Source organism: Rhineura floridana, chromosome 4 (genome assembly GCF_030035675.1).
Source record: "Rhineura floridana isolate rRhiFlo1 chromosome 4, rRhiFlo1.hap2, whole genome shotgun sequence".
Classification (NCBI taxonomy): Eukaryota; Metazoa; Chordata; class Lepidosauria; order Squamata; family Rhineuridae; genus Rhineura; species Rhineura floridana.
Window position 1 is genome coordinate 121,916,012 of NC_084483.1, and position 13,980 is coordinate 121,929,991.

Consider the following 13,980-nt stretch of genomic DNA (forward strand, 5'->3'; position numbering starts at 1 on the left):
CTTTGACCCAAATATTCTGTGTTATTGGGAATGGGCATTTATTTCCTATGTATTGTTTGCCTTCTTGTGAATCCAAACATACCTCTGTCAAGCTAAACCGATGTCTAACCTTGCATTTCAAGCAATATAGTGACGTGTATGGTTGGGAAATGGTCACAAATTGCATTAATCTGAATATACTTTTCTTTTATTTCTGCAGACTATCTATTTGGACAATGATGTTTCTTCCTTTGTTCAAATCAGAGGCTCAGTTCCATTATTTTGGGAGCAACCTGGTCTGCAGGTAAATAGCAAAAATCATTAAGGCTGCAATCCTAAACGGAGAGGAGAGATTGAAGGCAGTTTCACCACCATATCCAGTGAGGGCAGAGGAATGCTCTAGCATTCCTCCATGCTTTGTGAGTGTGTGTGTTTTAATTAGTGTTACTTAACAGATTCCCTCCCATTGGGAAAAATGGGAAGAAAATACAAAGGGAGAGAGTTAGATGACCTCCTGAATATGTCTGTCTTTCTCCCTGTTTCAGGACATGTCGGGGGACTATGATGGCTTTAAATCCAAAAATCTTCTTGGTCCTCCTATAGCATGCTCCCTTTTGGCCCTACTGATGTTGGAGCTCTGACGTCAATTGGGCCAAATTGGGCCAGGGCATTGGAGAATCAGCTGCAGGGAGGGAGTATCCACCATCAGGTCTTCCTCTCTAGTATCAGAGCTCTGTCTTTGGCATTGGAGAGAGAGACCTGATCTGTCTTATGGTCCCTGAGACATCAAAGAGGCCTCATGCTTAAGTTGTTGTGTCAACATTTGATGCCTTGCTGTGTTTTTTTAAAAACCATTTGCTGTGTTGTAGCCCTTTATATAAAAGCAAAATTCTACCACTATTGGTTATGGCAAAGGAAGACACCCAAAGCAGCACAGAGCTTTGGCAGCCATAGCTTGAAATGCGTGCACATGAATTGCATCAAATCTGTTTTAGAGAGAAAGTCCTTTATTTGAATTGTGAATGGTTCTATCTCTATATCATTTTGAAATACCACGTGGTCCAGTTTATACAAAAAAGCTATTAACTTGAAACTTGTTATAAGCTAGAAGACATTTTATAAGCTAATTATTGCTCCTTTGAAATGATTTAACCTGACTGGCTAAAAGCAACAGTTTTTGCTTAAGTTGTTTACTTTTTATTACTGCGGTTCAGGCATTGTCTGTGCTTTAGGGCAGCAATTATATCTGTGTATATACAGAAGTGATGCTTAAGTGAGCTCCTGGATTTATGTTTGGGACAGATTCAAGAATGCAATGAATGAAAAACAGTTATGTTTCCCTCAGCACATACATTTGTTATATTCACATATGGCTTGAAGGAGAATCACTCTGAGAATTGGAGAGTCAATTAGATAGAGGATTCTGGGCAGGTTGAGTCCATGGCCATTAATGAGGGCATTAATATGAGTTCACTTTCATTTGCCAATGTTATTTGCTCATAAAATTTGTATTAGGTGCTTTGAGTACCATATGAAGGTGCCAGTGTGGTTGCTAAGTGATAATAAAGGAACCTTTTCTTTGAATGAAAAAGAGAGACATCTAGTGACTCATATTTAAAAGGATTGCTTGCTGTTATTTTCATTGTTATCCACTTAGGTTGGCTCCCATCATCTGAAACTTACCAGAGGCCTGGAAGCTAATGCTCCTGCTTTTGACAAGTAGGTTTAATTGCAATACTGCTGATAACTCAGTAAAATCAAATGTTACTATTTGCATTTCAGGGTTTCCCAGAATACCTTCATGGTGCCGCATCTTACTTCAAATCCAACTTCAAAACTCACATTTTTAAGTGAAGCTTTTTGCTTAATTTCCTACAACCAGTGGAGACATAACACTTAGCTACGCTTAAGGGATCAGAGTTGGGCTTTAGGATCCCCCTCCCCCCCCACACACTTCCCTCTTGCTCAGGAATTCCCCTGCTGGTCATTATGCCCGCACATGTTGTTGTTATTGTTGTTAAGGAGAGAAAGAAGCTGTCTACATAATGGCAGTTATATCTCAAGACTGCAATGTTACCAGGCTTAATGAAATTATTATATTAATCAGAGTTTAGGTCAGAGGTAGGCAACCTTTTCCGGCCTGACCCTCATGACCATCCTTCCAAGGGCCACATACCAGTGACTGCTGGGGCCAAATCATAAGTGGGTTTGGCCAGAGCTGGCACACATATGGGACTCACTGTGCACACATACTTAGCATGCATTCATATACCATATATATGTACAGGTTGCACCAGTGTGCATGCACACTTCAGCCCTCCTAGCAGTTAGGCTGAACAAAGAAAAATTCATCTTTTTCATCCCTAATTGCCAGCAGGGAGGTATTTTAATAGAGATTACAACTTGGGAGGGAAGGTGACATCCTGTGTACCAATAGTGGGCTGGTAGAGGTAGACTTACTTGAAGGAAAAGCATAGGATAGATGCCTGCAGTGTTAGAGGGAGTATACATTCTTCAAATAAATGGTATATCTAGTGGCACTGCAAAGGATTACTCACTTTCCAAAGAAGTGGAAAAAATAAAAAACTTAAGAATAGATTACAATATGACTCAAAAATGGAGGAGGGAACTGACTTGCACATCATTAATGATGTCACAGGCACTGCCCAATAGGTGCCCTGATACGCACACAATCACATTTCATGCAACACTTGGAACAGTGGCGAGAAGAATCACGTTTTCAAATAAAATAAAATAAAATAAAATTGTAGTTTCTGTGCTGGAAAGGTGGGATACTTTGTAGTGTTACCTTGAAGAAAGGTATCTTAATCTGCCACAACAAACAAGTTACCTTCATTGCACAATTGTTCTTGAAGACCAATGGATTTTTCCCCACCTATATTATTCCCTGTTCTTTCAGTTGCTCTGCCTCTTAAGAATTAGTGGAGGCAGGTAAATGCCACAAGGCTGTGTGCAAAGAGTGGTGGGTAGCTCTCTAAATAGACGAAGATCTCACAGGTAGAGCAACTTAAGAGAATATTGAAGGGAATCAGACTGTTGTCATGGTGCTCAGAGAAAGACATGTGGGTTTTAAGGCAGTGACTGATCTTTGTTACATGTGTTTTAAGAAGAGGTCTAGTTTGTGTCTGATATTTATTAAACCAAAGCAATCTATTGCTGCTTTTGCAGGCAGATAATGCTTCTGAAAGAACAATACGGAAAACAAGTGATTGTTAATCTGTTACGAAGCAAAGGAGGAGAGGATGTCCTCAACAGGGCTTTCAAGGTAAAAACAAAAAGAAAAGCCATTTTTGCTGACTTTTATTATTAGTGTTATAATAATGTTTCCTGTAACTGGGATTCTTGGGAGACTTGGTGAAGTTTATACAAATAAACTTTTGGTAGCCTACTAAAAGCACAAGAGTGGCCATTCTTGTCTGATCTTCACATTTACCATCATAATTTCAATAGTAAATGTCAATATTAGTGTCATGCCCTCGTGCCCTCAAGAGCCACGGGGTGCATGCTTCAGACCCAATTCCCCCACCTTGGGCAATTGATCTGGAACCCAATTCCCAATTTCCCCTTGCCAAGGCTGTGCAAATCAGCACCAACCCTGCAAGGTAGAAGATAGGCTGCCACCACTCCTTCACGGGTTCACCTCTGAGCTAGGGGAACTCAGAGCCCAGAAATAGATAAACCAAGGTTCAAGAAGACAAGAGCCAAACAAACACTCCTTGTCCAGAAACCTCTGGTAAAACCAAAATTCACTCCCTCCTTTTGGTAGTTTGTGGTCAGTGGTCAAGGTGCTAGAACTTGGTCTCACACAATGAATACACAAGATTAATAAGAAGTAGCTTTATTAAAAATATAAGTGCACATTTAATATATAGCAGCAAAACAATTCCTCAAAACCACACCCAACCAGAGGTTTAGGTATAACACAAGAGAGTTCAAAACACAACAGAAAATAATAAACTAACTAGCCTGTTCTACTTACTGAAGAGGTAGTTGTTGGTAAATCTCATCTCTCCTCGGAGAGAATAACATCAGGTTGGTAAGAAGCAGTGGAACCCCATATGGCATCCAAAGAGCAACCAGGGGACCATTCCAGAGAATGCCCCAGGGGGAACAAAAGCTATGGGTCTCAGCCCCTATACTTAAGGGAAAAGGCACACAACGGTTCAGGATGAATCAGCCAATCAGGGGGCTTTCTGATGCAATTCTATTCCCAAAGCTTCTTCACTTTTTCGTGCCTTGCAGGCCCCCCTCCCTTCTCTGATCTCAACCTTCTCAGGCCTGCATGGCCTTGAGTACCAGGCTCCCAGCAGATTAGCAGAGATAAACAGGTGTTTCTGTTTAGGCTCCCAACTGCTTGCAGCTGGAAACGAAACTTAATTTTTTCCTCTCACAGAGGCCTGTCTCCTTCCAAGATGTAACTCCCACAATTCCCTGTATCTGAGCCATGTTACAAGAAAACCAGGTGAACAAATTGCAAGTTCATGACAATTAGTACATCAATTAAATATTTTTTGTTTAAGCAAGCCTACTTAGACATGTAAATTTGACATGTATTTTAATATGTACATTTATTTTATAATGTACATTTTAAAAACTGCTGGTTTTATTTTGAAAAACATTAGGCTAATTTGTTTTGAAAATATAATTTTATAGGTAGTTCTATGTATATGATTTGATTTGGATTCCTGCAACGAGCAGGGGGTTGGACTTGATGGTCTTATAGACCCCTTCCAACTCTACTATTCTATGAGTCTATGATATTTTATGTAACTGCTTAGAGGTTTGATGATTAAGTGGTATATAAAACCTGTTAAATAAAAATCAATCAGTCAATCAGCTCTTTAGAAGCTTATCAACGTTTCCAAAGGAAGGATTCTTCCACTGAAAACAGAGATTGTCAAATTGTACTCTAGGTATTTTTTAAAAAATAACAATCTGCCTTTGAACTTCCAGCCATATTGCCCAGAAATAAGAAATGCAGGGCACAATCCAATACTATAGTTAAACCAGCTGACATGCTTCAGAATTTTGTGGAAGCCCTGCTACGTTGCTGGAGCACCAAATATGCCCTGCATCAGCATGCCTCCATGAGAGAGCCTAGGATATGGTGTAACTCTGCACCCAATCATGGTACACCATCACCAGTATATCAAGTCCACAGAGGGAGACCATAACTCAGACCACACAGCATAGATTCATGTTGCACACACTTACACCTCACAAGGGGGAAGTCTGGCGAGGACAAACTATGGAGAAAGAGCATGTTGCACAAAAAAGGGAGCACTTTGCACATTTATTTATTTATTTATTATTTTATTTATTTATTAGATTTTTATACCGCCCGACTACCAATAGCTCTCTGGGCGGTGAACAACAGAAATACAATAAAATCACACAATATAATACAACAAAGCATATAAAAATAAAACAGGCTGGCCTCACAACACATATAGGAACTTGAGCACATTGCTAATATTTTTCTGCCTAGAACCATAACAGCTACCTTGTCTTGAAACTCCAAGTGCAAACACCCAACCCCACTCAATTCCAACAACTGGGGGTGCAAGGTCAGAGCACCCCACACAGGTAAAATAGGAAAGAAGAACACATACTGTAATAGATATCTACTGCAATTGTCTCCTAACTGTTCATCCCACATGCCCTTTTGCCATATGTTAGCAGTGGTGAACCTTTTTGGCCCAGTGAACCAGATATTTGTCTCTGTGCACCCTACAGACCAACTTAACCTGTCAAAGTTGGCCCATGGGGGTGTGGGCAACCTGATGTGCAGGGAGTTCAATCCAGCTTTCTGCGGGTTTGGGAGTATGAGAGTATTCCCTGCAGGGGATTCCTTTGTGCACCCAAACAGGAGTATTGAACTTACCCCTCAGTCTTGTTTTCTGTAGGCTTCAGATGTGTGAGGGAGTTCTCTACAGGAACTTCCTCGCTCAGCCAAACGAAGCAGGATTGAACCCCTGCCCATCAGTGTAGGAGTGTCCTGCTTTCTACAGGGATTGGCTGCATGACAAACCAAGCAGGATTGAACACCCACACACACATACCCATCAGGTGATTTAGGATAAATGGCCTTATGGGCCAAATTGGAATTCCTCACAGGCCAAGATTAGCCCCCACCTCTGCCATAAGTGATGTTGTGCAGTGTCTCAGCTGCATTGCCCTCCTCCACCGAGGGGAGGCAGTCTTCCTCACAAGCTGATAAGATGGCTGTTGACAAAGGCCAGGCACTGCATCTTCCATGCCATGGGGAGGGGAGGCTAAGGCACAAGCACTGACTGAGGCTTTAGGTCTCCCTCACAAACATTAGGTTCAGTGACTATAGGCTAGTATTGCATTGTCAGTATTGTTTTCCATTAAGTCTTTTCCTCTCCCAATAACATCTGTAATTCCTGTCAGCGACGATCTTTTGAAATTTCTCTGTAATGTTAATGAGTAGCCCAGCTGCAGAACTGGGTGCAATGATTCATGCTGAGATAGTAGTGGTTTAGTCTGATTTCATTTCCATGTATGCTTCCAAATGCAGCTGTCTGCAAATAGCCACTGAAGTGTGGGCAGTTACCAAAGAAACAGATCCAACAGCAGTAACAAAGCAGAGAAGCATGACTCTTGGCCAGTTCTAAACAGCCCTTAACATAGTCAGTGTATGAAGCGCCTCTTCTTCTGAATTTATTTTGGAACTTGGCCATTTGAACTTTGAAATGTGCTTGAAAATAGGCCTAAGTGAACAAACATGAATGTCAAGAATGCAGCAGTGTTTAATAATATCTCAGTCCAAACCATTTGCACCCCTGTCTTAGGTTGTCTGCAATGCAACTTAAAAGGCAGGATAGAATTATTTTAAGTAAAATCATTAAATAGATTATAAGCATAATGCTTTGTGAGCAGACCAATTCTGTGCTCCTGTTGTGTCAGAACCGGAGACAACCGTGGTGAAACAGCCACAGTATCAAATGTGGAAGGTAAGGGAAAACATACACAACCACTTACCTGCATGTGTGAGGCGCTACTCCCCACTATTGTAGGGTGGGGGAGCGTGTTGCAGCAATGCCAGTATTCATTTGGCAATGAGGTTGGGGACGAGCATGAGAGCCAGCCATGTTGTACTGCCTTTGCTTACCTGTGTGAGATGCTCTGTCCTAGCACTCCCGGCTGGAAGAGTGGAGTGAAGTTTGACGTTGGGTGCTTGTTTCTGGAGTCCCAAGGCAAGGTGTCTGGTAGAGTTCTAGGCAGAAAAGCATTAGTAACATGCTGAGATTCCCATGTGTATTACCAGGCTAGGCTATTTGTGCAACGTGCCCTTTCTCCATAATTTCCCCTCACCAGAGTTCTGCCTTGTGAGTTCTAAGCGTGCACAACATGAGGCTAGAGAGATACACCCTTTTGCCATCTGAGTTGTGGTCTCCCTGGGTGGAGCTTATATACTGTTAGTGTGTTGTGATTGTGCATTGTGTTACACCATATCCTATGCTTTCTCGTGGCATTGTGGGCAGGGGTGGTTGCCAATATGGGGGCAGCTATTTTAATTTTCCCCGCTCCCACTGATGTCACTGAGAGGGAACTTCTTTGTGACAGATTTGGGGCTGTGTAAAGTTGCATTGCCAATAGAGGCTAAGCTGTGGATTGAAAGGGTTTAGGATACTGTGTAAGGATGGTTCTCCTCTGTGCCACCCATATCCTGCTCATCACTCTGCCTCGTTTTAGCCTGACAGTATGTCTCAAGTGTCCTGCTTGGTGTATTTTGGTGACAGCACCGTATCTTGTATTCTGCTAGGATAGCAGAGCTTCCACTGAATCTTATAGCCCCTCAGCTTGCATATCTTTAGTACAGGGCTGCACCTTTAGTACGTTCTATTAACAGTACTTCCAAGCAGGTATAGCAAACTGGATCACAGCTTTATTTTTTATAATAAAAGTCTGCATTATTTCATAGCCTTTCAGAGTGAGATGTAGTTTTTATTTTATTTCTTATCTCCCAAACCATAGGACAGACTGTAAAATGGGCATCTAGGTTGTGATCCGTAATCCATATTGCTGTTTACCTGTACCATGGAATCATAGAATACTAGAGTTGGAAGGGGCCTATATGGCCATCAAGTCCAACCCCCTGGTCAATGCAGGAATCTAACTTAAAGCCTACCCGACAGGTGAATGCCTCCAGTGTTGGAGAGCCCACCACCTCCCTAGGTAATTGGTTCTATTGTTGTATCGCTCTAACAGTTAGGAAGTTTTTCCTGATGTTCATTTGCAAGCTTCCTGTAACTTGAGCCCATTATTTCATGTCCTGCACTCTGGGATGATCGAGAAGAGATCCTGGCCCTCCTCTGTGTGACAACCTTTCAAATACTTGAAGAGTGCTATCATATCACCCCTCACTCTTCTCTTCTTCAGGCTAAACATGCCCAGTTCTTTCAGTCTCTCCTCATATGGCTTTGTTTCCAGTTCCCTGATCATCCTTGTTGCCCTCCTGTGAACCTGTTCCAGTTTATCTGTATCCTTCTTTAAATGCGGTGTCTAGAACTGGACACAGTACTCAAGATGAGGCCTAACCGGTGCCAAATAGAGGGGAGCTAGTACTTCATGTGATTTGAAAACTATACTTCTGTTAATGCAGTCTAAAATAGCGTTTGCCTTTTTTGTAGCCACATTCTACTGTTGACTCATATTCGTCTTGTGATCCACAACAATTCCAAGATCCTTCTTGCATCTAGTATTGCTGAGCCAAGTATCTCCCATCTTATAACTGTGCACTTGATTTCTTTTTCCTAGGTGTAGAACTTTGCACTTATCCCTGTTAAATTTCATTCTGTTGGTTTCAGCCCAGTGCTCTAGCCTGTCAAGATCACTTTGAATTTTGTTTCTGCCCTCCAGGGTATTAATTATCCCTCCCAGTTTTGTATCATTTGCAAATTTGATAAGTGTTCCCTGCACCATAAGGACCCACACCTATGTACTAATTCTTTATGTAGGCTCTTGTGGCAGACACCTCCAAAGCCCACACAGCCAAACTGTCCCCTTGTTTTTAGTTATAAATTGAGGAATACTGATTCTTGGGACCCCCTCCCCTCCAAAAAGAACCACCTAAGGGAACTGAATTTTAAAATATTCGGAGGAATAACTAGTTGACTTCACAACTAATTGTGGTTAGTGATCAACCAGCAATTCAACAGCAATTCAGTGCATATTATCATAAACTTTTCTGCAAATGAATAATGACTAAAAGAATGTTTTTCTCTTTGCTTTCTCTTTGCAATTAGAAGTTGCTCTGGGCATCATCCCATGCAGCAGATACGCCCATGATAAATTTTGATTATCACCAGTTTGCAAAAGGTGGGAAAATGGAGAAGCTTGAGAATTTGCTGGGGCCTCAGCTAAAGTTGCATTGGGAAGAATTAGGCATCTTCACAAAGGGTGAACATGCAAGTTTCCGGTGAGTGTCCTAACCCTTTGACATCCATTGCATGTGCTTTCCTTATCAATGTGCATTGACTATACATATGGAATGCTGAATCCTTGCTGGATTGGGGCAAAGGAAGCTTACAGTAAGTAACCCAACTCTCTGTATCCTTATGCTCTGCTTCTTTTCTCTCTCCCCACCTCCCTTTTGGCAAAAAAAATTAAAAATGCAGTCAGTTTTTGAAGATAGTCAAAGCTAAACTAATGATTCTAAATCTAGTCTTTGACCGCTGGATGCTACTGATTACTGTTGGTTAATAGGGGTTTAATCCCTTTGGAACTCACATAGGTCTCTGAGATCCCCTCTCTTAGAGGAATAAACCAGGAAGAGGGGTGGTGGCAGTACTACCGGGATTTTAATCCTGAAGGAGGGATAGTTTGCCTGAGAAGCAGAGACCCAAAGGTGCTGGGACTGTTCTCGGAAGCAAAGAACCCCCTTGGGGTGCTGAGGGTAAGGGAACCCAGGGGGACAATTCTTTGACACCACCCCCCTTTTGGCAAAAAAAAAATAAAAATGCAGTCAGTTTTTGGAGATAGTCAAAGCTAAATCGTTTTGTTCTTTCACTTGGTTTTTGAAGTCAACAGATGGGTACTTTGCGAATCAATTGCCTGGATTGTCTGGCTCGAACTAACACCGTTCAGTCCTTCATAGCGCTTGAGGTGAGTGATCCAACAGACATCTTATAGGAATGCTTTTTTTTCTTACTCCCTCATTGTGCGTACCATAAAAAAACCCCAAAGACTGTGGGCTTCCCATAGGCATCTTGTTGACCATGGTGAGAACAGGATGCTGGGCTACATGAGCCTTTGGCCAGATCCAGCAGGCCTCTTCTGAGATTATCAGTCTGAGCAAAGCCCTGTGCTAAGAATTATTAGCAAGTGCTGGGGATGATGAGGGAGGACAACTTCTCTGTTGCTCTCATCCTTTTTCCTCCTTTTTCTTTTTTCTAATCCAGGTTCTGCTCACTCAGTTGGAGAGCCTGGCATTAAACTCCAAGCCTATAGTTGATCGTTTCCTGGAGTCTTATAAAGCAATGTGGGCCCTCAGTGGACACAATCTCAGTAGGATTTTTACAGGCAGCCGTGCCTTGGAAGGAAAAGCTAAGGTAGAGGAGAAAGTGATATCCACTCATTCTTCAAAGTTATCGCTGTGAGTTAAATTAATGTTGTTAATCCTTTTGTTACACAGGTGGGGAAACTCAAGGACGGTGCCCGCTCAATGTCACGGACCATTCAGTCAAACTTTTTTGATGGTGTGAAACAGGAAGCAATTGACTTACTGCTTCTGGGGGATTTCTACAGTGAAGAATATGCAGATAAAGAGAGAATGCTCATGGACAACACAGCACTGATGAGTAAGCAAGATGCAGATGAGACTTAATTCTTTTGTATTGGTGTGCAAGCAGATAGCAGCCCATACTAGGGCTGGAGCCCTGGAGTGGGAGCAGCCCAGCTGGGGAGAAGGCCCATAAGGCACTTGGTCCAGGCCCCATGAAACATGGCAGAGCCTCTGTTACCAAGCACCTTGTCACTCATTTCTTTTCTGAGTATTGTAAGTCTTGGACTGGTAATGGTGCTGGAGCACTATCACACCTGCTTGTGTGCTGCCCTCCTGGCCCTGAAGCTCATGGACGGAACTAGAGAACATGAAGGATACATGGCTGTTGCAAAAAGCAACCCTAGAGAACTTGGAGGACATGTGCTACTGCCATGGCAACTTTAGTAAAATAAAATGTGTGATCTCAAGCTCATCACATTGAGAATTTTGCCGTCCTGCAAGTAGCATCCAGTAACCTGGAGTGGGGGCTGAGAAGCTGTCAATGTGATGACCTCATGTGTTTTATGAACTCATGTTTTATTTTATTCAACATTACTGGGGAAGAAAGGAGTAAGAGACACTGGACTGCTGATTTCAGCAACACCTAAGTATTCTCTGTATTGGTTTGTTCTGCCCTCTTAAACCTCGGAGAGCAGTGTAGACTGTTGCAAAATGAATTCTTTTTAAACTGCTTGTTGTTTAATCTGAAAGCAATGAGCAATGTACACACAAAGTATACATTGGTAAAAATATACATTGGTAAAAGCATCAGTATGAAACCTATAATAACATCAGAGAATAAAAACTGTACAATTGCCACTCATCTGGGAAAGTAGCTATATTCATGCATGATCCAAGCATCTAACTTGCATTCTAATTCAAGCCACATATGCTAGAAATGTTAGACCCCACTTCTTTTTCCCACCCCATGACAGTCAGGATCGTCATCCCTGACTCACACATTTGGGCATTCTGTACCACTGATTCAGCCTGCTCCAGTGACTACTTTGCACCTGCTCCAGTGGTTACACTTTTATAACTGCATTACTGTATATAACAATGTCTTTTAAAACTTTTTTCATTATATAACTATGTACAGGAAAACAAAAAATGCATATAGGGTTGGTTAGGGTTCTCAGCCTGCAATTCTATGCATATTTTCTGGGAATAAGTCCCAATCAACACAGCACAGTTTACTTCCAAGTAAGCAAGCATAGGATTGTGCTGTCAGTCAGCAAAATGCTCATCAGCATTAGCACATGCTTGACGTTTCTTCACAGGCTGTCCAACTCTTCTCTGTCCATGTTCCTGCTTATGAACAGTGAGGAAAAGAATCATTGTTGTGGGCTGCAGTGTTGCCTGAAATGCTGATCCCTTGTTTAGGTAGTAGTAGAAGTGATTTAAGGCATGCCAATAAAAACAATTATCAGGAGAGATTTTTGTATTAGTTCTGATGATTCATGTGGTCTATTTTATTTCATGACAGAAAATCCTCTTCCCCTTTCCCCACTTCTTTCCATCAGTGACTCCTAGCATTTTGAAAGCCATGTCAGAGCGTCAGTTTGAATTCACATACTTCAAGAGAATTCGTGTTGCCATGGGGACTTGGAATGTAAATGGAGGCAAGCAGTTTAAGAGCAATATCCTTGGTACTAGCGAGTTAACAGATTGGTTACTGGATTCCCCAAAGCTCTCTGGGGTTTCAGAATTTCAAGGTAACAGAGAGTGCTAGTCATAGTTCATAAAACAATGACAGGAATATATGAGCTTGCCTCTGGTTTTGTACATAAATAGATGATGGTTAATAGAAAAGTCTGAAAATGGGGCATTTGAATATTTCCCTCTCAAAGCGAAATACTTTTAAATTTTACTCCCAACCGTCAAGAGTACTTCCACACTTTCTAGAAAGTGAAAATTTAGTATGCACATGAGACACACTGATTAATGGGAAAAGACTGAAAGGCAAATCTTTCAATATCTATGTTGATGGTCTACGTTTGACGATGGTCAAATATAATAATTGAGGGCAGCATTCCAGCACAGAACAGGCCAAAGCTCCATATGGGAAACAATACTGAGCTGTGTGAGTTCTGTTGCTTTTCTCTATGCCAGTTTTTTTCACACTTTGATCTCCAGTAGCTGTTGGACAACAATTCTGATCGTCCCTAGACACTAACTAAACTGGCTAGCGATTATGGGAGATGTAGTCTCTCAACATATGGGAACCCAAGGTTGAAGAACGCTGCTCTATGCTAGAATCACACTTGCATGGTGAGGATGTGGGCATTTATAGTACAAGCTAGGAACATGTATCTTTGCATGCAGAAAGCAAATTTTAGTCACCAGTGTCTCACATACTTTTTCACTTTAAAACTTGACCAGTTGACCTTTGGAATCACTTAGCCATGGTTTATTCTGCATTTACATTAAGAAATGAAATAGTTAGACAAAAGTGTGTTGTTTTTTCTCCTGTTACCATAGATTACCATTGTCCAGCTGACATATTTGCTGTGGGATTTGAAGAGATGGTGGAATTAAATGCTGGGAATATTGTGAATGCCAGGTATGCTGAAATGGAACTGTTGAATTGCATACTTCATACCCTGTATTAACTTAGTTAAATACACTTTGTGTAGTAATGTATAATTTACAAAACACTAGTTGCATGGTGAATGAAGGCAAGCTAGATCTTACATTCAGTCACATTTCTTTAAACTCTTATGAAAAAGAAGTCATTTTAATAATTGGTTTGCATTGTTCTTAAATGGTTTTATGTTGTGGGCTGCAGTGTTGCCTGAAATGCTGATCCCTTGTTTAGGTAGTAGTAGAAGTGGTTTTATGTTGCTGTACACCACCCTGATGCTTTGCAAAATGGTGGTATGTAAATACTTTTAAAAATGAAAACAATCATAATAAAAATCAACATAAGGTGGGGATTATTTAGAGTGGAGAAATTGTGTGTAAAGGAGTCATTTAGCCCTTTCCTCAGCCACTTTTCTTCAACTGCCCTGTGTAGTCCCTCCCCCCCCCCCAACCTATGGGCTTGTAGTCATGTTTGCAAGGTTGAACCATTAGAAATCTTGCAGGAGGAAAACACTTTGAGAGGCAATTTCAAATTTTAAAAAAGGTAGTTTGGGGGGGGGGAGGGAATTTAACAGCACCTTTTCACAATGGCCTGCACAAACCTTGCC

The 13,980-nt window shown here is 41.5% G+C and overlaps 1 protein-coding gene across 9 annotated transcripts in view; it reads left to right on the forward strand.

The window, feature by feature from the left end:
• SYNJ2 (synaptojanin 2) overlaps positions 1-13,980 on the forward strand; it is a 76,072-nt gene that overhangs the window by 30,188 nt on the left and 31,904 nt on the right. For all 9 annotated transcript variants that reach the window (XM_061624217.1, XM_061624220.1, XM_061624225.1 and 6 more), the window contains 9 exons: positions 200-283; positions 1,637-1,698; positions 3,169-3,265; positions 9,273-9,445; positions 10,050-10,131; positions 10,428-10,577; positions 10,661-10,826; positions 12,313-12,504; positions 13,271-13,352. In XM_061624217.1, the coding sequence (XP_061480201.1) occupies positions 200-283; positions 1,637-1,698; positions 3,169-3,265; positions 9,273-9,445; positions 10,050-10,131; positions 10,428-10,577; positions 10,661-10,826; positions 12,313-12,504; positions 13,271-13,352 (1,088 nt within the window). The remainder of the gene's footprint in view (positions 1-199; positions 284-1,636; positions 1,699-3,168; positions 3,266-9,272; positions 9,446-10,049; positions 10,132-10,427; positions 10,578-10,660; positions 10,827-12,312; positions 12,505-13,270; positions 13,353-13,980) is intronic.